This window comes from Gymnoscopelus microlampas (genome assembly GCF_963454915.1).
Source record: "Gymnoscopelus microlampas genome assembly, chromosome: 23".
Classification (NCBI taxonomy): Eukaryota; Metazoa; Chordata; class Actinopteri; order Myctophiformes; family Myctophidae; genus Gymnoscopelus; species Gymnoscopelus microlampas.
In genome coordinates this window covers 8,199,568-8,224,344 of record NC_139960.1, presented here as the reverse complement: position 1 = coordinate 8,224,344, position 24,777 = coordinate 8,199,568, and the positions used below count along the sequence as shown (strand labels likewise).

At 40.7% G+C, this 24,777-nt stretch overlaps 1 protein-coding gene across 3 annotated transcripts in view; it reads right to left on the bottom strand.

Moving 5' to 3' along the window:
* Nucleotides 1–14,555, bottom strand: part of nrf1 (nuclear respiratory factor 1) — a 40,142-nt gene extending 25,587 nt beyond the window's left edge. For 2 of the 3 annotated variants that reach the window (XM_084049601.1, XM_084049603.1), the window contains exons 1-6: nucleotides 14,362–14,555; nucleotides 10,356–10,482; nucleotides 8,462–8,606; nucleotides 6,067–6,181; nucleotides 5,433–5,559; nucleotides 3,260–3,400 (exon numbers count right to left, since the gene is read on the bottom strand). In XM_084049601.1, coding sequence (XP_083905727.1) covers nucleotides 3,260–3,400; nucleotides 5,433–5,559; nucleotides 6,067–6,181; nucleotides 8,462–8,606; nucleotides 10,356–10,430 — 603 coding nt within the window. In that variant the 5' untranslated portion in view covers nucleotides 10,431–10,482; nucleotides 14,362–14,555. The remainder of the gene's footprint in view (nucleotides 1–3,259; nucleotides 3,401–5,432; nucleotides 5,560–6,066; nucleotides 6,182–8,461; nucleotides 8,607–10,355; nucleotides 10,483–14,361) is intronic. The other variant, XM_084049602.1, reaches the window with a different exon arrangement.
* Nucleotides 14,556–24,777: the final 10,222 nt, after the last annotated feature.

The window sequence follows — 24,777 nt, the reverse complement described above, 5'->3', positions numbered from 1 at the left end:
TTCAGACATTTTCACGATTTTTGAATAGCCCAAAGTGTAAAATAATGCTTTTTAGCTCAAATCTAAAAATGACAACGTTCCAGGTCTTAATGGGTTAAACGTTTTATTGTGTGTTTTATTTTTACTGCACGCAAAGTATGTAAAGTAAATATTTTGTAGAGTTGAATATACTGCAATAATAATGTGTGGTTGTCACAAAATCCCAAGGCACACGTGGACTTGTCTCACGGCACACCGTTTGGGAACTCCTGTGCAAGAGGATCAAAATGTGTTGGTGGTCCAGAGCTCACAAAAGGCTGATTTAGAACATGATGCAACATATCTGAATAATGCTGCTGCCCTTTCACAGTCTAAATGAACTATAAGCTCTTATAGAGCCACTTACAGTACATCTGAATGTACCTAAAGCATTTGTTCACACTTGTGGACGATTCCACCATCTCAGAACCAGTTTTTATTCATGGCCAACTGGCGCCCTCTGCTGGCTGTACAGGAGCCTAGCTGTCTCTAGAACAGGGACTGACTACCTGACTGACTGACTGACTGTCCTAATGTGGAATTTGTGAAGCAAACACACACACTAGCGCTGATTCCTTAACAATAGAGCACCGAAGTCTGACGTAATTTACACATCCTACCTGGGCCGTGTTTTTTTTCCTACATTCCTAATTCCCATAGACGTGTTTGACTCATATGTATATGAAGCATCAACAGACGGTGAGAAAACGCTAATGTTACTTCCGCCGAATTGGTTACATTTTCGCCAGAAACAGACTGTATCAAATATGAGTGACTGACTATCATAAACGATACAGAACCTCCTCCCTGACAATATCGCAGAGGCAGTTTGTTTATTTTTGGACCACAATTCTTATATGAGACGATTCTAAGACGACCCAATGTTATTCTCCATAGAGAAGATACTTCTACGACCCAGGGGATGAACGAGTGACGTCAGGACTTCTGTGCTCTATTAAAACAATATGTAAAATGATGATGTTTTAGTAATATTGTTCCTGCTGTTCTACATACTGCCAACCAGGTGAAGAAATCAACAGATTGAGTCTATAAACCTTTGCTTTTATGAAATATCCCAGACCATTAGGGTTTTATGGAAGATGCTTCTGTACATATTTCTAGTTTGACCACTTCAAATGCTCCAATCTTAAAATAACAACCGGAAATAGTCGATCTACAAGCTCTCAAAGCGTTGCATTGAGAGCTTGTAGATCGGCAATTTTTGCTGTGCAACACTTTTCCATAGAAGACATGCTGGCTTCTATGTAATCAAAATGACAGAAATAGGTCGTGGCGACTGAGAACTTTCTCTCGTAGCCAGACAACTATTCCATGATCTCTGAATGCTATATAGAGTCTGAAACTACACCTCCCAAAAGCCGAGAAAGGAAGTTGTAATCTGTCAAGTCATTTCTATTCATGAAATAATATTTTTTAATATGTGAGGGGTCTTAAAAGTCCTTAAATTGTCTCTTAAGACAGTGGTTCTCAAACTTTTTCATGTCAAGGACCCCCAAATTGACACTTATTACCCCACGGACCCCCATTTGAAAAGATATGCCAGGGACCCCCCATAAGAGAAGATTTTTACGGCTCTCTAGCAGTGATTCTCAACCATTTTAATTTCAAGGACCCCCAGTTTGACATGCATTAGGCTACGGACCCCCATTTAATGGCATTTATACCTCTGGGACTCCAATTCATATTATAAAATCAATGTTAATTTAACTCTGAGAGTGTACAAGGGTCCATTTGGTTCCATTTGTACACTCTCAGAGTTACAGACCCATAAGGGTCCATTTGGTTCCTATCCATCATTTAGCTGGGGACCCCCTGGAACCCCCTCAAGTACCCCTGGGGGTCCCCGGACCCCACTTTGAGAACCAACGTCTTAAGAAGTGTACAGATAGCCTGTATATACTTAATACTGTATGTTGGTTGGTTTACTGTTGAGGGAGAAAACAATGTTGCAGTTACACATGAAGAAAATCATCCTGGGACCCCCCTAGGGATGGGACGACATGAAAATGACATGTCCAGGGGTGCACATAACTGGTGCGCAGGTGCGCATGCGCACCCAAAATAAAAAATGCGCACCACATCAGGCGACGCGAGGCGCTTTTGCGCACCAACAGCTGGGACAGGAATTTCCAAGCTTTTATTTTTTAGCAAAACTAAAAAATAAAAGCCTGGAGATCGAGGCTAGGAATTTACTTCCTGAAGCCACACTCACACAATCACTCTAAAGCACCCGTCGGCCCCATGTACAGCCATTAGGCACAGGGGTAGAGATATGACTCGCGTCGCCTCGCATCGCCTCGCATTGCCTCGCTGCGTGCACGCAGCCAGCAGCGGCTGTTAGAGGCACTCGTCACCGATGATGAACGCACCGTAATGGTGCAAAATATGCCGTGAACGTCCCAATCTGGCGGATAAAATCAGCGCAGAAGCACAGGGCACCAACCTTGGGGGCTTTATCTAACAGCGTGACAAAAAAAAACGGCGAAATCGGCGGAATTTAGAAGCAGAGCGTCCTTTTTTTCTCGCCCCCCCCCCCCCCCCCCCCCCCCCGTTTGACAAAACTGTCCGGTGGGCACCGCGCTGAACCCCCCCCCCCGTTGACGAAACTGTCCGGGCTGAACCCCCCCGCCATTGACAAAACGGGACGGGCGCCATGCGCACCAAGTCACATGTCCAGGTGCTCTTCTGCGTACCAGACCTAAAAAGTTATGTGCACCCCTGGACATGTCGCCAAATAATTGCGATTAACGATATTATCACGATAATCAAAATATACTTAAAACTTAAAATGCCACTTTTGTTAAACACTTGAAACCCCAGCATCCCTATTCTGAGGGGGAACGTTCGCCAAAAATAGCCGATCTACAAGCTCACAACGCGTTGCGAGCTTGTAGATCTGCTATTTTTGGCGAATAGATTTGTGTAGAGCGAAATAAGAGCGTACCAAATGCATTCTTTACATTACAGGGTATAGAGGGCTTAAGTGGTACTGAATTCGCAGCTCAACAAAAGCGAATTCATAGTGTATGACGGAGGACGATTTCTCGATAAATTAAAATCTCCACGATACGATTATTGCGAGTGTTTTTTAATCACGATAAAAGATAATGACGATTATCGTCACATCCCTAGAATCCCCCCCAAAATCAGGGTGCCCCGGACCCCACAGTTTGAGAACCACTGTGGTGGAGGAGGAGGAGGAGGAGCAGCGTGACCTCACCTGGGTCATCTTGTCCACGGAGACGGGGATGCCATCGATGGTGAGGGGGGGCAGCTCCGACACCAGGTCCCCTCCGGGCGGGGCGTGTTCCGCCAGGGCGCTCTCCAGGTCCTCTAGGATCATGGTCTTGTATTTCCTCACCTTTACGGATGGTAGACGCAGAACATGAGAGTGGAAAAGAGCAGGGCTGTCACCATTACAAATTGAATTCAAATAATTGCGATTAACGATTTAATTGTGTGTTTGGCATTGAACACTGGAACATATGAAGCCGTTTAGGCTTCCTGATAAAAAAAATTGCACAGGGCAGATATGACAAATAACTGATATATACAAAGAAATTATTGACATATTTAATCATTTGTAACATTAAAAATAGCAGAAATAGCTGATCTAACACGTTGTAAGCTCGTAGATCAGCTATTTCTGCTATTTTTTAATGTTTGAACATGTGTGAAAATCTTTCAACATGGAAACGATTATGACGATAATGCAAAAATAATTGCGATTATCTCAAATAATTGTGATTAGACGATTATGTAATAATTGTGACAGCCCTAGAAAAGAGATCATCACCCAGGAGGCTGATGCCTAAACTATGCTCTGACAGGTAACAGGAAGAGTGGGCACTAAGGAGGAGTGGGCACCTCGTAGGGGCGGAAATTGGTAGGTACCTGACGATTCAATTCGATTCCGATTCCGAGGGCTACGATTCAATTAAATTGCGATTATTGCGATTCGTGATTAATTTACTTCCATTATCTTTTATTGATAATAAAAACTAATGGAAGAGATGTGTCTCTGTCAGCTGGAAGGTTATATTTGCAGGGGTGCACATAACTGGTGCGCAGGTGCGCATGCGCACCCAAAATAAAAAATGCGCACCACATCAGGCGACGAGAGGCGCTTTTGCGCACCAACAGCTGGGACAGGAATTTCCAAGCTTTTATTTTTTAGCAAAACTAAAAAATAAAAGCCTGGAGATCGAGGCTAGGAATTTACTTCCTGAAGCCACACTCACACAATCACTCTAAAGCACCCGTCGGCCCCATGTACAGCCATTAGGCACAGGGGTAGAGATATGACTCGCGTCGCCTCGCATCGCCTCGCATTGCCTCGCTGCGTGCACGCAGCCAGCAGCGACTGTTAGAGGCACTCGTCACCGATGATGAACGCACCGTAATGGTGCAAAATATGCCGTGAACGTCCCAATCTGGTGGATAAAATCAGCGCAGAAGCACAGGGCACCAACCTTGGGGGCTTTATCTAACAGCGTGACAAAAAAAAACGGCGAAAATCGGCGGAATTTAGAAGCAGAGCGTCCTTTTTTTCTCCCCCCCCCCCCCCCCCCCCCCCCCCCCTTGACAAAACTGTCCGGTGGGCACCGCGCTGAACCCCCCCCCCCCCGCCCCGTTGACAAAACTGTCCGGGCTGAACCCCCCCCCCGTTGACAAAACGGGACGGGCGCCATGCGCACCAAGTCACATGTCCAGGTGCTCTTCTGCGTACCAGACCTAAAAAGTTATGTGCACCCCTGTATATTTGCCAACATCAACAATTGCAGAAAACCAGCAAGAAAATAAACCTTTTTTGTAAAATAATACTGACTTATAACAAAGGCTTATCAATATTCTGATAACCAACCAAAATATGGCTGCTGCTCTGTGCAATTAGCGATATGATGAAAAACAAATGCAATATATTTTTTTAATAATAGATTTTTGACATTTGTGAATCGATTCATAATCGTCCGAATCGCGATTAATTGCTGAATCGATTATATTTCCACCCCTAGCACCTCTGTATAAAACTGTCTACTTGGTCCAAAATGTTAGTTAGTTACAAACTAACTAAAAAGCTTAAGATTTTTATACTTCCACCGGCAACAGCCTAGACCATGGACATAATGCTCTATGCGTCGCTGGTGACAACAGATCAATGTTGCTGTCAATTCAATAACGTAAAAGACGTACAGTTGGTGTCTCCACTGGACCCAAAGTCTCAAGAATACATTTTACACTTTATTCACATTTTTAAAAAATGATGTAGGGACTGTACATTTCAACTAAGGAAAAACAAAAAAGCATATTTAGTGACACATAAATCGTAACCGGGACCCAAAATGGGTCCCAAGTACCCTATGTTTGGGAAACACTGGCTTAAAGATGCTCACCACGTTCTCCAGAGGCGCGGCACCGAACACTTTGAACACCGGGTTGGGTTTGGAGGGAGAGATGCACAGAACGATGGCCTGCTGGCCCACCCTGGTGGTGTACTCATCAAGTGTCGCTCGAAGTTTCCTGTGAACACAAATAACTATCAGTCATTTACATATTATCATCACTGTCCAGTGTCCGGCAGAAACCTTGTACGTCTGCATTTCATTGATAATTCATATATTTAGGCTATCAGCCTATTTTATACTCGTTCGTATGATAGTGCCGCGTATAAGTGTCAAAAATAGATGATCTACAAGCTCATGATGTGTTGTGCAATGCGTTGTGAGCTGGTAGAGCATCTATTTTCACTGCTTTTGGACATTTTCAAATATGATGACAAGCCCAAAATACGGACACGCCAGGTTGAAAGTGGTTAATTCTGTCACTGGTTCAATTATATCAATTTTGAACCAAAGGGAAGTATTAAAAACAGCTTGTGTCTAAATAATAACTACACTTTGGAGCACATGTTCCTTATTCCCTTGCCTGAAAGGTAGCCTTTTGGACAAGGTTTCCACCTGATATACATTTAGACGTGTGCCATTAATAACAAATAATGAGTGTGGATGGTGTTGTTCCCAGGCTGACCTGAGAAGCCGGGTCTGCTGTCTCTTGCGGATGGAAGGGTTGGACTCAAAGATGTGGGGTCTCTTGCGTTTCTTGCCGGTTGCCACCGCAGCAGCAGCTGCCATGCCCACTGGCCCTGAGAGAGGAGACCGACAGATGAACCAAAAACTTGGACCAATGCTTTTCAAACTGTGTTACTTTTGACAGCAATTCCTTTTTATGTTTTAGTCATAGTCTATTGCATAACATTACATCTAGTTTCAGTCATATTTTAACCATCTGAAATGTTGAACTTTTAGTCTAGTTTTTGTTTACTAAATATCATAAGATTTTAGACTAAATCTACGGTTGATTTAGTCGACTAAAATGTATTTTGGCGGACGACGTTGCAATGCCCGATTTACACTTAGCTGTGTGCCGAAAATAGCCGATCTACAAGCTCGCAAGTTGTCGCAACGCGTTGTGAGCTTGTAGATCGGCTATTTTCGGAGCGTGACACCCACACGCAGCCAAGCGTGAAATGAATCTCTTCTCCACTAGTCACTCCCTAACATTTGTGTCTAGTTTTTTTTTGGTTGATGAAATTGTCAGTATATTTAGTCATAGTTTTAGTCATCATAGCTTAGGTGTTTTATTTAGTTTTCGTCAGTGAAAAAAGGCAGTCATAGTTTTAGTTGACGAAATTAACACTGACTGCACAGAAGGTCAAAATCTCATCTGTATTCTATTCATATCCATGCACAATGTGTTATTGCGCTTATCAATATGTACAGTAAACATTATTTTTGTATTCACTAAAGCCAAATAAAGGTGTATCCACATAAGCCCAAACACTTGTCAAAGGGCAAAGGGTTATGGGTTGTGTGTGTGTATGTACGTACGTAGAAAAAATAGCCAACCTAAAAGCTCACAAGAACAGGTGTTTTCATATAGCTGTAGAATAAAATAGGGCATAGGTGCTTAAACCGTTCCTCATTTTGCTGGGGACCCCCTGGAACCCCCTCAAGGACCCCCCCCCCCCCCCCCTGGGTGTACCCGGACGCCACTTTGAGGACCACTGATTATAGGGCAAAACCTGGTGGATGATGACCAGGGTGAGCTTGTTTTGAGAACATTAGCTGGTCCCATAGCACCACCTACTGGTCCAATAGATGCAGTTATGCTGAAGACAGACGAGACCTTGGTCATTTTATCTGTGGAACAATTCAGCACAGATAAAAATAAACGCAGGAGGTCACAGGCTAAGGACAGCCTTAATCTTAGCTGCATACACAGCATGACTGGAAGAGAAGAGATGCAAATCATCCTGGCCTGATGCAAGTACTCTTTAGAAATGTTTGAATACGGAAGATGCAAATCTCTCCTCCAGGGGTACCAAGCTGCTTTTGTTTTTGAATACATTTTAAAACAGAAGCAAACACGGACACACACACATACAAAAGACACGCTGATGCAATGTGCCATTGTAAAACAAATCTACATAAATACAAGCAAACACTTTAACCCCTTCAATCGGGGAACGCATCTACAAATGTCTTCTAAATCCTAAACAGTTTTCTGGAAACCGTATGTTGCTATAATAATATCAGTGGTTCTCAAACTTTTTCATGTCAAGGACTCCCGAAATGATATGTATTTGGCCGCGGACCCCCAACTCAGAATGTGTTGTTCCAGGGACCCACCCTCAGAAGAAAAGATTTGAGTTACAAATGTTCGCTTTAAAAAAATATATATATTCAAAGATTTGCAAAAGAATTCACGATTTAAAAAAAATAGCAGATCTACAACCTCATAGCGCGGCACTCAGTGCCGCACTATCAGCTTGTATATCTGCTATTTTTGAATAGCCAAAGAAATCTTAAAATGACACAGATGCGTTCCCGGTCTTAATGGGTTAAATAGAAGAAATACTGTGTGAGCTCCGCTGTTCTTCCTAGGTGCTAAAGTGGCTCTGGACTATATTTGACGAGGTTATGGCTGAACACGGATTTGACCCTTTCTGTTACCCATGCCCTTCACCCAAATTCCCCCGAATGTAATTAGGTAATCTAGAGCAGTGGTTCACACAGGAAATTTCATGTCTTAAAAATCTGAATGAGCGCAACTGCTACTTGTAAAAAGGTAACATTATTTGTTTCATGAATAACCAATAATATTTAATGAAGACGGTTGCTTCGCCATTCAAACACACTTGCCCGTCGGGCAACCTGAAAGCAAACTCCACTTGCCCGAATGTTTTATTTACTTGCCATGGGCAGACGGGCAACCATTAATGTCAACCCCTGAGTATGTCTGAAATAAGTAAATAAATCTTCCATTAGTTGGACTAATTATTAAAAGAAAACTCTGCTCTTCTTCACCACATGTCTGGACTGACCAGACCGTCATACCTGTCAGTGACCTCATCGGTACTGACCTGCGGCGGCCAGGTGAGCCGTGACCTCATCGGTGCCGGCCGAGTTCAGGATGTCCGAGTCGTCGTACGTGTCGTCGTCCGGCGAGGACGTGGAGTCTTCCTCGGCGCTCATCATGGTGGCTTCGGTGAAGGTGGCCACGTGGACCTACGGCACGGACAGTAAGCATCGTTACAGACGCAACATCCTTCAAAGGCGTTGGATTAAAGCAAAATAAAATCTCATGACTGAAAATGTTTGCATGACCAAGTCCTAATGTGGGATATGGCGAAACAGTGTTGAAAGGAGCAACCCCCACACTAGCGCTGATTCCTAAACAATTAACACAATTATGTATAATAATTAACACATGGGGTGCCAAAACCGAAGGGTATTCGGTTTTGCAAATAATTACGTGGAGTGCCAAAACCGAAGGGTATTCGGTTTTGCTGTCTATTTGTTGTTTTTTTTGTTTTTCTCCACACGGGCGGGGCTGGAGCAGCTCTGGGAGTACCAATTGTGATCCTGAGAAGGATAGGCCAGATGGATCACCGGAAACAAAAACATGGCTCCCCTCCGCTCCCTGTCTATTTCCTTCTTTAAAACGCCTATATCTCCGAATCTGTTTCCGGTGGAGAAAACCGGTCATGCGCGATGCGCGATCCGTCCCCGTTATAACTTGCGAGTGAAATGTTATGGTTCCAGGCTGTAGCCAGGGTCATGGCGCTACATGAATGGATGCTTTTTTTTACGTGGATTTGCTCGTCGTGGAGTCTAGAGCTTTAAACAGCAAAGCGCAGTCAATGGGGAGAATGCTGGCACCCAACGTAAGTTGTTATGAAAACATGCTGGCACCCAATGTGTTAACATGTGTTGTGTTAAGAATTATGATGTTTTAGTAATATTGTTCCTGCTGTTCTACATACAGCCAACCAGGTGAAGAAATCACAGATTGAAGCTTTATATGAAATATAATCCGAGACTATTACAATTTTATGGAAGATGCTTCTGAACATATTGCTAGTTTGACAACTACAAATGCTCTTATCTTAAAATATCCCATCTACAAGCTCTAAATGCGTCAAGAGCTTGTAGATCGTCTATTTTCGCTGCGCAACATGCTTCCATAAAAGACATGCTGGCTTCTATGGAATCCAAATGACTGAAATCTGTCGTGATGACAGAGAACTTTAATCCATGTGGACAGTGAGCATTGTTACAGATCCAACATCCTTCAACATTAAAGAGTAGGGGAGAGAGTTTAAGCAAAAGATTAAGTTATTCATCAGACTGAAGCCTGAAACATACTCCACCGTGCAAGTACGTGAACCCTTTAACCCATTCAATCCGGGAATGCATCTGTGTCATTTTAAGATTTCTTTGGCTATTACGGTACTTTTTTATTTATTTATTTTTCTAAAGTGAACATTTTTTAACTCCAATCTGTGCTTCTGGGGGGTCCCTGGAACAATGGGGGCCAAATACATATCATTTTGACATGGAAAAGTTGGAGCACCACTGATATAGCAACATACTGTTAGGATTTAGAAAACATTTTTTGATGTGTATTAGGCAGCGGACCCCATCTCAAAATATTTTGTTCCAGGCACCCCCCAGAAGCAAAGATTTGAGTTAAAAATGTTCGCTTTTAAAAATATATATTCAAAGATTTGCACACATTTTCCACAATGTTTCCAAAAATAGCAGATCTACAAGCTCATCTCTCTCTCCCCATTTCCTGTCAGCCTGCTGTCCTGTCAATAAAGGCATAAAATACCCAAAATAAATCTTAAATAAATGTGCCCTTTACAGTTCCGTTTTATCAAGTACAGAGGGTTTACAAAAGGCAATTCATGGAGAATTTCACGATAAACTCATCGGAAACAACTGTGGTTACTGATGGTAGAAGAAGTGCACCTGCTGGACCTGGCTGACGGCGTGGGCCTCGATGGTGGTCATGTGCTCCGTCTGGTGAACGCCGTGCTCGTCCATCACATTAAAAACCTCCTGGTCTGGACTGGGACCGGTCCAGGAAAACTCTTAACTGGTGAAGAGAGAGAGAGAGAAAATAATGGATTTAGTAAGGAAATTCATTAACCTGGGAGGCGAGTGTACAGGAACCCAGACCTGCACAGTTCTCAAACACACAAACACACACAAGAGACACAAACACACAAATAGAAAAAGGTCTGTTCTCAATTTCCTGTCAATGAAGCACCTTCCAAATGAATTGAAAAGAAAGATTGTGTATGTTTGGGATGGCTCAGGGTAGAAGACAGGGTAAAGCAAATATCACTGGGATTGGTATTTAATCCATTAACCCATTAAGACCTGAGACCGCTTCTAGAAAAATTCTAAATCCTAACAGTTTTTCGGAAAAAAATACATTTTCACAATTTTTCAAAAATAGCCAAAGAAATCTAAAGTGACACAGATGCGTTCAAGGTCTCAATGGGTTAAGACTGGGAACGCATCTGCTGTCATTTTAAGATTTCTTTGGCTATTAAAAGTTGTTTTTTTGAAACATTGTGAAGATTTGTGCAAATCTTTGAATATATGTATTTTTTAAAGCGAACATTTTTAACTTAAATCTTTGCTTCTGGGGATTCTACAAATGTCTACTAAATCCTAACATTTCTTTTTTTTTTTTAATAATATGTCGCTATAATATCAGTGGTTCTCAAACTCTTTTCATGTCAAGGACCCCCAAAATGATATGTATTTGTCCGCGGACCCCAAAATTGGCCTGAAAAAACATCTGGAGACCACAAGGGGAGGTAAATGTAAATTTCCCATATCTTTTGTACATAGTGTTTGTATTTGTTGATGACATATAGTATTAATTTTGTATGCTATGTTGATTAATTGAATACATAGGACCACAATGCAAACAAGGCCCAAGGACTTTTTTTTTGCGTTATCCTTTTAACTTTAATGTCTTACTGTACCACATGCTGTTTTACATTTCTGACTAATAAAGTAATCAATCAATCAAAATATGCTTAGTGTTGTATTCTAATAAAGCACAACATTAAGTGTACTAGGCTGTTATTGGAAATGTTGCATGGGTAAACATGCTCATAGTCCACCAGCAGCATGCCACATTACTGGTAATCGTGCAATAATAATCTTAAGAAATCAATAGAAATAGTCAATTGAATTAATCGATTTAATCTTTTTTTTATTTTAATGGTGTCAATATTTATGTGGACACATTTTGCTCAACAGTGTTGCTCATGGAATTAGAGTTATGATGAGTGGACCTGATCACTGATATAACACAATTTATAATTGGCTTTGATATAATGGACAGTATTTATATATCATTTGTATTACTAGTGCTCATAATCTCAAAACGATTCTGTGTCATTCAATAGCTATAACACTACTACTCGTCGTCCTGTAGAGGGCATCTTCCATCATAATATGGATTAATGTCATATGCTGGACCTTCAGTTGAAAACGTAAATTATGTGAAATTCATTCTAATACACCTTGCCTCGATAATAAATTATGTGTTCATTCACGTTACTTTACCTTTCATAAAGTTGCAAAAGGGATTCCCTCCTTGCAACATTTTTCTTGGAGACTAGTTTAAAAATACTACACAACTCATTCTACCATCTCCTTAATATTAACAAGAAATAGTAGGATTGTATGTAACTTAATTGAGAGAAGAGAAATTAGTGAAAATAGCTGATCTACGAGCTCTGCTATTTCCGCTTCTCTTCAAAATGTTTGAAAATGTATGAATATTTTTTTTCCAACATGGAAACGATTATGACGATTATGCAACTAATATAATTGTGATTTATCTCAAATAGCCTGATTGTCATTAGACGATTATGTGTAAGGATTGTGACAGGCCTATAGGCAGACACAGACATATTCAACACAACACAAAAATAGTGAAAGTAGCCAATCTACAAGTAGATCTGAAGGTCTGCTATTTTCAACCATTTAAAACGTTTTTCATATAATGATCACTTTAATGATCGATTATTTTATTATTTCAATAATCGATTAGTTCGATTAACTGTTGCAGTCCGTTTATTTTTCCATCTTCATGTCAGACACTTAGATAGCATTATTGATCAGTAAAGATAAGAATCCAGACGCATTATTCCGAGGGATATTTAATTAACTGGCAAACTAACTCATATATCGTCTCTGTCGGCTGGAAACCTCATATGTCCAAAACTGTGACTTTTCAGGATTCAAATAAAAAATAGCAAAAGTAGCAGATTTACAAGCTTAAAACGTGTCGCTTCCCACTGTGTTTCGAGCTCGTGAATCTGCTGCTTTTTATACTTTTGTTGTGTGACGCTGTAGTATGATCAAGTTAAAATATGGAGATAATAGGTTTCTGCCCCGACAGCAACAATATGATCAAAAGCTTAGTACTACTGGCAGGAGATCCATTTGGCATCATGTGGCTCCATGGTCCATGGCAACAATCCCACCACATTTTGTATTCATTTGTAGGCTATAATTATTTATAATGGTGAGAATGTATTATCAACCATTTATTATCTGGGGGTCGATGGAACCCCTCCCAATAAGGACCCCACTTTGAAAACCACTAACCTAATCTGCACTGCAGTTATCACTTTTTAATACATACTACTGGACAATATTTTCCAGAATAATAATAATAGTAATTCTCTGGGACATTTAAAAAATATTTTGTCATTTTCAGTGACTTTCACCATGACTGGAAAAATATGTTTTAAAAAAAGAGTGGGAAAAGGATAATATCACTGTATCATCTTACCAGTCTACCCAGTAATACTTTACTGGTTCACATGAGCTGCAGCACTAGGTACCATTAATAATAATGTCAGTGGTGGACTGGAAAGTAATTAAGTACAGCTTGAGCTTGTAGATCCGCTATTTTCAAAAGATTTTTATACATTTGAAAACTTGTGAAATGGGACATTCTGCACCATGAGTACTTTCTATTTTTGGTACTTTAAGTACATTTTCATGCCAATACTTTTGTACTTTTACTCAAGTACATTTTGAATTGTTGACTTTTACTTGTCACAGAGTATTTCTACATTGCGGTATTGATGCTTTTATTTAAGTAAAAGATGTGAGTGTTTTTTACACCACTGCATAATGGGGGTATTAATAACATTGTACACATGTGGGTGTCTAGAATTATGGCCCCCTTCCATCTTAACTCATTTAATATTATAATTTAATATAATACATATTATTGAATAATATATATAATGATATAATATAATAATACTCATTTATATGAGCTGCAGTAGTAGGCAGCATAATAATCATTATGTAGGGTATTATTATTAACAACATTGTATGGGGGTCTCTAGAACTATTATAGTACCCTTGCATCTTAACTCATTTAAAAAACAGTCATCATCATAATGTGTGTCATCATTATGATGGATGACATACAGGTTAGCTAACAGCAGCTAAAGCTACTAATGCCCTACATTTTGGCTTCATTAGCCCAAAGCTAAGCTAAAGCATCTTTAATGGCGAACTGAAGCCTGCAGAATGGGAGTTATTATTATTAACACAAAACCACATGAACAGACACTAGTTGTGACGCAGCAGTGAAATCAATAACCCATAATCATAATGATAATACTAGTAATAAACAGTGGAGTAGCGTTGAAAACAGGAGTATTAGTCAGAGAAGAACCAACAACAGGCCTCTCTGGGCCTGTTGTTGGTTCTTCTTCGACTAATAATCATGTTGTATCAGATATAAACGAAGAAAACTGGAACAAAAAAGCATGTAAACAAAGTGCATCATCGCTCGAGACGATGATGATATGATGTCGCTCGAGCTTCCAGCCCGGGGTTGAAGCTCGAGCTGAGGCGGGCTGAGGCTGTGCGGCTGCGCCGCCGCTTGAGCTGGCTGGAGATTGCGCGGTAGAGCACTAACCTCGCTGCGGCTGCGCTGCTTCGGGCCTGGGCCTGCGCGCGCGGTATACGGAGCAGAGCGGGGAGGCTGGGCGGGCGGCTCGAGCTGAAGGCTCTGTTCTGGGCCTGCGCGGTACGGAGGAGAGCGGGGAGGCTGGCTTGTGTGGGGCGGCTCGAGCCGGATGGAGAGGATAGAGAAATGATCCACAATGGTGGAGGACGCGGCGCGAGGCAGAGGCAGAGCGGGGGGGCGGGGGGGGAGGAGGAAACCCTCTCCCATCACCCGGGGGGACGGCGCCGTCTCCATGGTAGCAGCCCCACACGGCGCGCCCATTGGCTACTTTGGGCTGGGGTGGCAGCGATTGGCTAAAGCTGTTGGTTGTGTAGGCAACCGTTTTTTGGGGGGGCGAGGGGAGGCTGGGAAGGGAAAGAGTGGGTGAAAATATTTTTTGGGGGAGGTTGTATTATGCTTTTAAAAATGGACAAAATATATACCTTTTTAGTTGTTTTATTAGTGTTGTAATTATTGTTTGTCATTGATTGTTTGTTGTAATTATTGAATTGAATACACATGACCCCAATGGAATGGGTTTATTCCTTTTTGCATCCTTTTGTATTAAACTGTACTTTCTGTGCTTTTTTTGTAAACTGTGAATAATAAAGTATTCAATCAACCAGTCTTCTTTTTTTCTAATTTTTACTCTAAATATTTTACTCTATGCCCTTAGTTCGTTTTTGTATCTACCTTTTACCCCAAGAAGGGTCTTATGTTGTTGTCGAATGCTTTTAGTTTTTGTCTTGCCTCTGTTATTTTTATGCCGTTGTTTTTAAACCCAATTTCACCCACTCTTTTACGCCTGTAAACTTGTCACAATGTGACCAAAATATTAATAAAATAATTTTGCCATAGTTTGCGAGTTAGGGACCGGGATTAGAGTTCAAAGGTTAGTGTGAGGAACCGCCCGCCCCTCAGTCCATGGGGTAACAGCCCAACTCACTCCAAAACCAACTCACTCCAAATCGAGCCCAACTCACTCCAGACATCTCCCTCCACAGCAGAGCCCAACTCACTCCACAAATTTGGCCAACTCCCTCCACAGCATAGGACAACTCACTCCACCCCACTGCTTACACCTAATGGCCCTCCTCCACTGAGTTCACCCGCATAATCACCCTCCACCCAGGTTAGGGTTAGGGTTAGGGTTTAGGGTTAGGGTTAGAATGTAAGAGTCTCCACCGATTCAACCCACACACACACACACACACACACACACACACACACACACACACACACACACACACACACACACACACACACACACACACACACACACACACACACAAACACAGGGCTAAAGTGTTTAATGCATGTTTTATAATATTATAATTTATAGCTGCAAAGTAACTAGTAAAACAAATAAATTTAGTGGAGTAAAAAAACTATATTTGGATCCAATATGTAGTGGAGTAGAGGTAAAAGCATTGGAAGTTGGGAATACTCAAATAACGCACAAATACCCAACATTGTACTTAAGTACAGTACTTAAGTAAATGTACTTAGTTACTACACCACTGACACATTGAACCAATATTACACTGGTGACATTGCATGGAGTGAGTTGGCTGTGGTCCTGGAGGGAGTTGGTCTTTGGTCCTGGAGGGAGTTGTCCGAGCCCTGGAGTGAGTTGGCCGAGCCCTGGAGTGAGTTGGCCGAATATTTCTTAAGTCTTCATGGAGTGAGTTGGATTTGGAGTGAGTTGGTTGGTATTCGTCCATGGTAGTGTAGCTTGGCCATCTCCTCAGTCAGGGACCCCCACATTGATTTGTATTTGATTTATATATATTTCCAAGATTTTCATGATGGATTCTACCAAGGTTCCTGACTGTGTTCCACACTTGATTCTGTTCTAGCTGAACGTCCGTACGAATGCGCCACAGTTTTCTACCAGTGCTTACAAAGTGCTCTTTAGGCTCTCTAGCCTCTTAAACATCCTTTGGGTTTAAAGATAGAAACTTGGTCCACCTAACCCACCAGTGGCTGTGGTACAATTATACAATGATGCTAAAAGGATAACACAAAAAGCCCTGAGGGCATTGTGGTCCTATGTATTCAATTCATCAAGACATTTAAAGACACACAATAACATACAAGAAATCCTCAACACTAGGAGCAATAAAAGTATATGTACAGAAAAAAACATTGTGGGGGGTGGGGGGGGGGGGGGGGCGGGGGCATTTCTGGTGTCAAGATTAGAAGGCTTGTCTAGGTCCAGTTTCACTGTGAATTGAGTACAAAGGACCCCAATGGAAACAAGCCAATGGCAAATGGTTTTTATTCCTATTAGCTGACCTTGTGTTGAACTGTAGGTAGGCCTACTTCATGTGTTTTTTTCTGCAAACTTCTAATAAAGTATTCAATCAATCAAAGTTGCAGATTGCACACAGGTGCTCTTTTATGGCGGTTTTAAAGAAAGGAGTCACACTTTTTGATGTCTGTTGCTAGGGCATTCCACATTTTGGTGTGGCATAGCAGAACAAATTTAAATTTTTATTTTGATCATGTTTTGTTTTGTATATATTTCATTATTTTCCCATGACCTTTTTTGTACATAATGGTATTTTTTTTTTCCCTCTGTATTCTTATGTTGATTTTTGAACTGTTTGGTTGCTACTATATATGTCTATGAAATTAATTCAAGGACCCCAATGGAAACAAGCCCGCAAGGACTTTTTTGGCCGGACCTTTTAGACAAAAGCATTATAAATGTAACTGTGTTGTTTTACATTCTTTTGCCTAATACAAATTTCAATCAATCAATCAAAAACCCATGTTTTTGCCGAATGGGTTGAACGAAATCAGTGGAGCTCCCTCTGGTGCTGTGCCTGTGTGTGTCTCTCACGTTATTGATGTACTTTGACAGCTACATTACATGCATTGCAGGTGTCTCCTTGTACTCATGTCATGTGTTTTCCAGGACAACAGTTTTCAACACATTCTAATATGCAGTACAGGAAAATGACTTGGACTTATGAGGAATCATACCAGCGGAGAAAAAAAAAAGAAGAAAAAAAAACCCTTCAGCTGTACAGTTTGTGACAAAAGCTTTAGTCAAAATGCTAATCTTAAGAAACACATGTTGATACACACAGGAGAAAGGGCTTTAAATGTACTCTTTGTGGCAAAAGCTTTAGTCAAAATGCTAAAGATTACTTTTTGTTGCTCTCCTTCATGGAGCTACTTGCGGATTATACCAGGGTCAGTCCACCCTTTAGGTGAACACGCACTGACCCTCTGCACCTTAATCCCCATGTATAACGCACAAACTTTTTTGATTTTTTATTATTGCGCTCTTTTTCTCTCTAAGCACCTTAGCGTCTATAAGTATATCATGCACAGTATACATACATTGCTGCTATGATCAGGCACCTTAGTTTGTCTCTTATCTCAGGTACTTTGTAAATATGTAGATAACTTGTTTTTGGCCTTCTATTGTTCTCTGTTGATCTCCTTCCCACTTAACCCCCTACCCCTCTTCTTTTTCTCTCTCCCCACTCTTCTTTCTACGGAATTTAACGTTGCGATGGGAGTGTTGTACAAAAACGAATTTCACCCACTTTTTTACCTTGTAAACCTGTGATGTGACAATAAACCTGATTCTGATTCTGATTCAATGGAAAGTGTGGGGATCTAACACAAAACCTCTACATTCAGGGAATGTGGGCTATACCATTAGATCACTTCTAGAATAGATTTTAAGATTATTTTATTTGTCCATAAATCACTTCAAAGTTAAGCACCGAAATACATGTCAGATGTGATCAAGAGGTATGAACCATAGGTCGCGGAGATCCTCTGCACCGAATCTAGAAGTTCCAACTGTCAGTAATAAGAGACATGGAGAGGCAGCTTTTAGTTTTTATGCCCCTAAACTCTGGAACTCCCTGCCAGTCAATCTGAGAATGAATGAATCAGTAAATATCTTTAAGCGTAATCTTAAAACATATTTATTTAGCCTTGCTTATTGCAAAGATTAATCTGTCAGTTATTCTGTGGGTTATTTGGGGTTGTTTTTTTTTCTGTCCTGCACATTTGATTTGTTTCTTTATGCTTCCCTTTTTATGCACCTGTCCTTTTTTTAATGATCTTTCCTTTTTTGTTTAAAGCACTTTGAGTTGATTCTATGTGAATTTGTCTTACAGGACTTTGAAATAATAAGGACAACGTCTGAAGGTCATTCCATTCCATGTGGAACGTGAACATTGCACCTTTATTGAGAGATGGAGGTTGAAAGTATGTCCTATCCTATAACATCTTATAACAGATCTGTAGAGGCAGGTGAGGCTCTATGCACAGCATCCATTTTGGAGAGAAATTGGGCCTCTTCTTACTTCCTTCACAGGTATTACCAATAATACTAATGCTCTGTTCCATTCTGGAGTCATGGTGCTGATATTGTGCATGTTGGCTCACTAGAAACACTAGTGGGTCTAAAAGTGTGGTCCAGGGACCCTCATGGTTCCTTGAGGGGGTGTAACTCTGAGAGTTATGGGGGTCCTTGAAATGTAAACGTTTGAGAACTACTGTGCTACACTAAAATGGAACAGAGCCTTCATTAGTGTCATTGGTAACACCTGTGAAGGAAACAAGGAAGGGGCCCAATTTCTTTCCAAATGGCTGCTGTGCATAGAGCCAGCCAGGGTAGGCTGCAGAGTTAAACAAACGCTCTGGAAGCAAAGTATTGGTGCAAAGAGCTCACAAGGAAGAACCAATCATGTACTGTAGATTTAAAACAATGCGTGTTGGTGGAAAGTCATGCTGCAGAAGAGACTGAGAAACTGAGAAACGTTTAGATGTCCATGATGGCACTTCGTTGGACTCAGATCTGTCGCCATCTGCTGGCCATTGACAGACATCTGCTGGCCTTTGACAGATTTGCTTTCTCAAGTGGCTGTTTCATCCAAAACCTTTTCAACTGTCAAGTTGGCTATAGTTGTTGTTGTTGTTGGCAATGAGGTTCTCACAGTGCGTCAGAACTTGATTTATAAATGGACTGTGTTCTTGACATTTGTACTGTATCCACATTGCAGTCGTGTAAAGTAACTAAGTACATTTACTCATGTACTGTACTATAGTAACATTTTGAGCTATTTTTACTTTACTGGAGTATTTCAAATTTTCAGTACTTTTACTTCTACTCCACTACATCTCAGAGACAGATAGTATACTTTCACTCCACTACAATTATTTGAAAACTTTAGTTACTAGTTACTTTGTAGATTTGGATTATTATTACAAAACTTACATTAACCATACAATCTTATACAATCTGTATGGAAGAGTATGTTAATACAATATAACTTATACAATGTGTATGGTAGAGTATGTTAATACAATATAACTTGTACAATTTGTATGGTAGAGTATGTTAATACAATATAACTTATACAATTGGGGTGGTTGTATTTTTTCTCCCTGCTCTTCTATTGAGACATTTAGATCGGGTCAAAGGTCATGTCTCACCTAGACACAGGATCTGACACGAATTTTGACCTACAAATATCTGGGCATATGGATCGATGATAAATTCACCTTCAAGTTCCATATTGAGAACCGGATGAAAACATTGCGGGCAAAACTTGGTTTACTTACAAAAATAAATGTTGTTTCCCCTTGTTTTCAGAAAGAGGATCACACAGGCTGTCCTACTCTCAGTCCTATACTATGGGTACATCATTTATAGACATGCTGCTGCCACCAACCACCCTTAAGCCCCTAGATGCCATCTACTGTACCACTCTGCTCTAAGGTTCATCACAGGTGACCCATATAATACCCACCATTGCACTTTATACACTAAAGTTGGGTGGCCCTCTCTCTCCATGAGACGAGACCATCATTGACCATCATCTACAGTACATTCAGGGTCGTGCACAGATAGACTCTAGGTGGTGCTAGAGCACCTGCCCTTTGCCCTCTTGACAAGAAGTGCCCTTTTGAAAAAAAATAAGGAAAAAAATGTTTTTTTCAGTTTACAGCAGGGGTCTTCAACAGGGGGTCCGGGACCCCTAGGGGGTCCTCAGAGTTACTACAGGGGGTCCGCCAAATCTTTATGTGATATGATTTTTTTTTTACCATAATCACTCGAAACCTAGCATCCCTATTCTGAGGAGAACTTTAGCCAAAAATAGCAGATCTACAAGATCGGCTATTTTTGGCAAAGAGGTATAGGTGTAGAGGGAAAAAAGAGCAGACCAAGTAAACAAAAACATTTATAATTTACTTGAGCACCTGCCCCTCAAAATGTCTGTGCACGCCACTGAGTACATTTATAAAGCTCTGTTAAATAAATCACCAATATTTCATCACTGTTAAAAACGAAATACTTCCACCAATCAAACACGTTGTCAGGAATACATCCCATTATTGGTCCCCAAGGCCAACACAGAGTTGGGTTTTTAGCGCTCCCTTTACCTGGAATGAATAACAATGCACTTTAAAAATGGATTCCATGATCTCACTGGGTCAATTTAAAAACTTGCTTGCTAATCTTGTTGTTTTAAATTGTCACTGTTTTTATTATTGTTTTTATACTCTGTTTTTTGCTTGTTTTCACATACATAACTTGTTTTATCCTGCTGTTCTCATTTCAATATTATTTACACTGTTGTATTATGCCTTCTGTAATCTCGGCATCATTGAAAATGAGGGCTCTGCCCTCAATGTATTTCCGAGAAAATAAATAAAGGTTGAATGAATGAATGAATGATGGTCAAGATTCAATTCATCCCCTGAGCAGGCAGGCTCTATTAGCTCAATGGTAAAAAGAAATGCCAGCACTTGTGCAGGAAACCGGGTTCAAATCCAGGGCAGAAGAGGAAAGTTACATATGCTGCTTTAAGTGCATGTGTGCAAGTGCTCGTATTTGCCTCCATCCTTTCCCTTATGTGTATGCATGTCCATCCATATATATATTTTATGTTTTTCTTACTGTTTTTGCAGTTTTGCAAAGGTTCCGCTGCTACAGTATATCCAATTGTTTATGGTTTTTGGCCCAGTTAGTTTGTCCAGTTAGTTTCCTCATTCTATGCATGATGTGAAGTATTATTGAAAACATGTTTTTGTTTTGCATCCACTGCATAGTCTCACAACTTGTAACTTGTAGTTGTGAGCTTCCAGATCTGCTATTCTTCAGCTTTTTAGGTTTACAGATACATTTCCCAAAGGATTTGTAAAGACTGACATTCATAAAATTGCCATCCTAAAGTGTCCTCACAAAGTGTCCTCACAAGTGTAGAAATACAAACGTGTGTGTGTGTGTGTGTGTGTGTGTGTGTGTGTGTGTGTGTGTGTGTGTGTGTGTGTGTGTGTGTGTGTGTGTGTGTGTGTGTGTGTGTGTGTGTGTGTGTGTGTGTGTGTGTGTGTGTGTGTGTGTGTGTGTGTGTGTGTGTGTGTGTGTGTGTGTGTGTGTGTGTGTGTGTGTGTGTGCAGTGGTGGAAAGTGACTAAGTACAATTACTCAAGTAGGCTACTGTACTTACGTACAATTTTGAGGTACTTTTACTTTACTGGAGCATTTTCAATTGTCTACTTTTACTTCTACTCCCCTACATCTCAGAGACAAATATTGTACTTTTTACTCCACTACCATTACTTGAAAACTTTATACTACCGTGTAAATTTTCATAATCATTACAAAACATACATTAACCACTTCAGCCCTATACATATATAGCACCTTTCATGACATGAAATGCAGTGCTTTACAGACTGAGCAAGGAAAGAGCTTTACAGAAAAACTACAAATAATTTAACAATAAAGTAAAAAAGAAAAGCACATTGCAGTATTGATACTTTTACTTAAGTAAAACATGTGTGTGTGTGTGTGTGTGTGTGTGTGTGTGTGTGTGTGTGTGTGTGTGTGTGTGTGTGTGTGTGTGTGTGTGTGTGTGTGTGTGTGTGTGTGTGTGTGTGTGTGTGTGTGTGTGTGTGTGTGTGTGTGTGTGTGTGTGTGTGTGTGTGTGGGCTGTAGTGAGGGGCCGGGCCGGCACCAGTGTGTTTCACTGTGTGTGGTCCTGCCTGGTCTGGAGTAGTGAGTGACTCACAGGCAGAGGCAGCCATGTTGCTGTGGGTTTTAACTCCTTAACACCCAGTGAGGCCCATTCTACAACTAATGCCTTCAGTAGAATCAGTAGTTCTCAAACTACTAGCAACCACAGCACCCCCAAACAGTGGTGGAAAAACTATCAATACTGCAATGTAGAAATACTTTGTTACAAGTAAAAGTCCGGTAGTCAAAATGTACTTGAGTAAAAGTACAAAAGTATTGGCATCAACATGTACTTAAAGTTAACACCCATTAAAACCAGGAAAGCATCTGTGTCATCTTAGATTTTAGGGTTGGCTATTCAAAAATAGCTATTTTTGAACATTTTTGAAAAAGTGTTCGTAAAAAAAGTTGAATAATTTAGATTTTTTTTTTACCCAAATCTTTTCTTCTGCGGGGGTCTCCCTGGTACAAAACATTTTGAGATGGGGGGGGTTCGCGACCAAATGAATATATTAATTTGAGGGTCCTTGGCACGCAAAACGTTTTAGAACTATTGATTTCGAAGGCATTTGTAGAATGGGCCTCAGGTCTTATAGGGTTAACACAGAGAGGATGCTTTATGTCCCAAAGGACAGTGGTTTAATGTGATCTGAAAGCAAATAAACAAGACAGGAATGGTTTATTTATCTGTTTGTTTGTTTGTTTCCATCAATTACATCTGCCCCACAGCACTGTATCTCCACCCTGCACACATGCGCGCGCACACACACACACACGCACACACACACACGAACACACACACGCACACGCACACGCACACGCACACACTCACGCACGCACGCAGGCACTCACGCGCAAACACACACACACACACACACACACACACACACACACACACACACACACACGGGGGGGCGCGCACACACGCGCACGTGCACACAAAACCATCATCATCACCTCTGTTATGCTTGGTGCATAATACAAAAAAAGTATAATGTAACATTATATAATTTAATTAAAGACATTCATCTGTTTACTGTGTTGGGACAAACTGTTCTTTCCATGTTGTCAAGCTGCTACACAGTGGTGGAAGAAGTACTGACATTTTTTTTTTACTTAAGTAAAAGTATCAATACCAGCACCACAATGTAGAAATACTCTGTTACACGTAAAAGTATGGTGTTAAAAATGTACTTGAGTAAGAATATAAGAGTACAAAAGTATCGGCATCAAAATATACTTTAAGTTCTGCTATTTTCAAATAGCCAAAGTATGTAGGGTTGAAGTGGTTAATGTTTGTTTTGTAATGATAATGAAAATCTACAAAGTAACTAATAACTAAAGTTTTCAAATAATTGCAGTGGAGTAAAAAGTACAATATTTGTCTCTGAGACATGGTGGAGTAGAAGTAAAAGTATTGAAAATTGGAAATACTAAATAAATTGTAGTTAAGTACATGTACACGTAATTACTTTACACCACTGCATAGCTACAGATAAACTAATTTCACATATTGGATTCCAGTAAGGCACTAAATGCACTGCAAGTGAAACATTGTAATTTATTTTACAGGGAATATATTTTATATGTTTTAAGTATAAAGTGGCTAAAAGACTATTGAAATAAATGTGAAAGAATTTGAACAGCTCCCCATTTGTTTATAGACAGGAGACATGTTGTGATTTTGAACTCCAAATAGTGTGCAAATGGTACCAAATCAATTTGGTACCATTTTGTCCAATTGAGTCTAATCAGTACTCAGGATTTTACTGTGCATGATTGTATTGTTTTCTTTCTTTTTCCTTTTTTTCTTTCCTATATAAGGCACATTCTTACTCTTTTTAGAAGAGGGGGGGATGGGAGGAGATGAGGTTTTGTTACCAAGCCTCTCCCCCCACCGACCATGTGCATACCAGAACACACACACACACACACACACACACACACACACACACACACACACACACACACACACACACACACACACACACACACACACACACACACACACACACACACACACACACACACACACACACACACACACACACACACACACACACACACACACAGTGGGCTTGTGCACAGATTCACACATAGATGTAGGCTCCAGAATTATGTGTTTCTTTCAGTAAATAAAGCAGAAAGGAAAAGGGGGCAGTGCGTTGCCAGATAATGCGAGAGAAATAAGCAACCAGGTCTATGAAAACAACAAGCCCCAAATAAACGACATGAAAGGCACATTAAGGTGCACTATTAACCTTGGCCTCCACTATTTGAAAATAGCCGATCTGCAAGCTCACAACGCACCGTGATGCAACGCGTTGTCACCTTGTAGATCAGCTATTTTTTTTTTTTAATATTGGAGTTTTTGTTTTAACATTTCAAGAA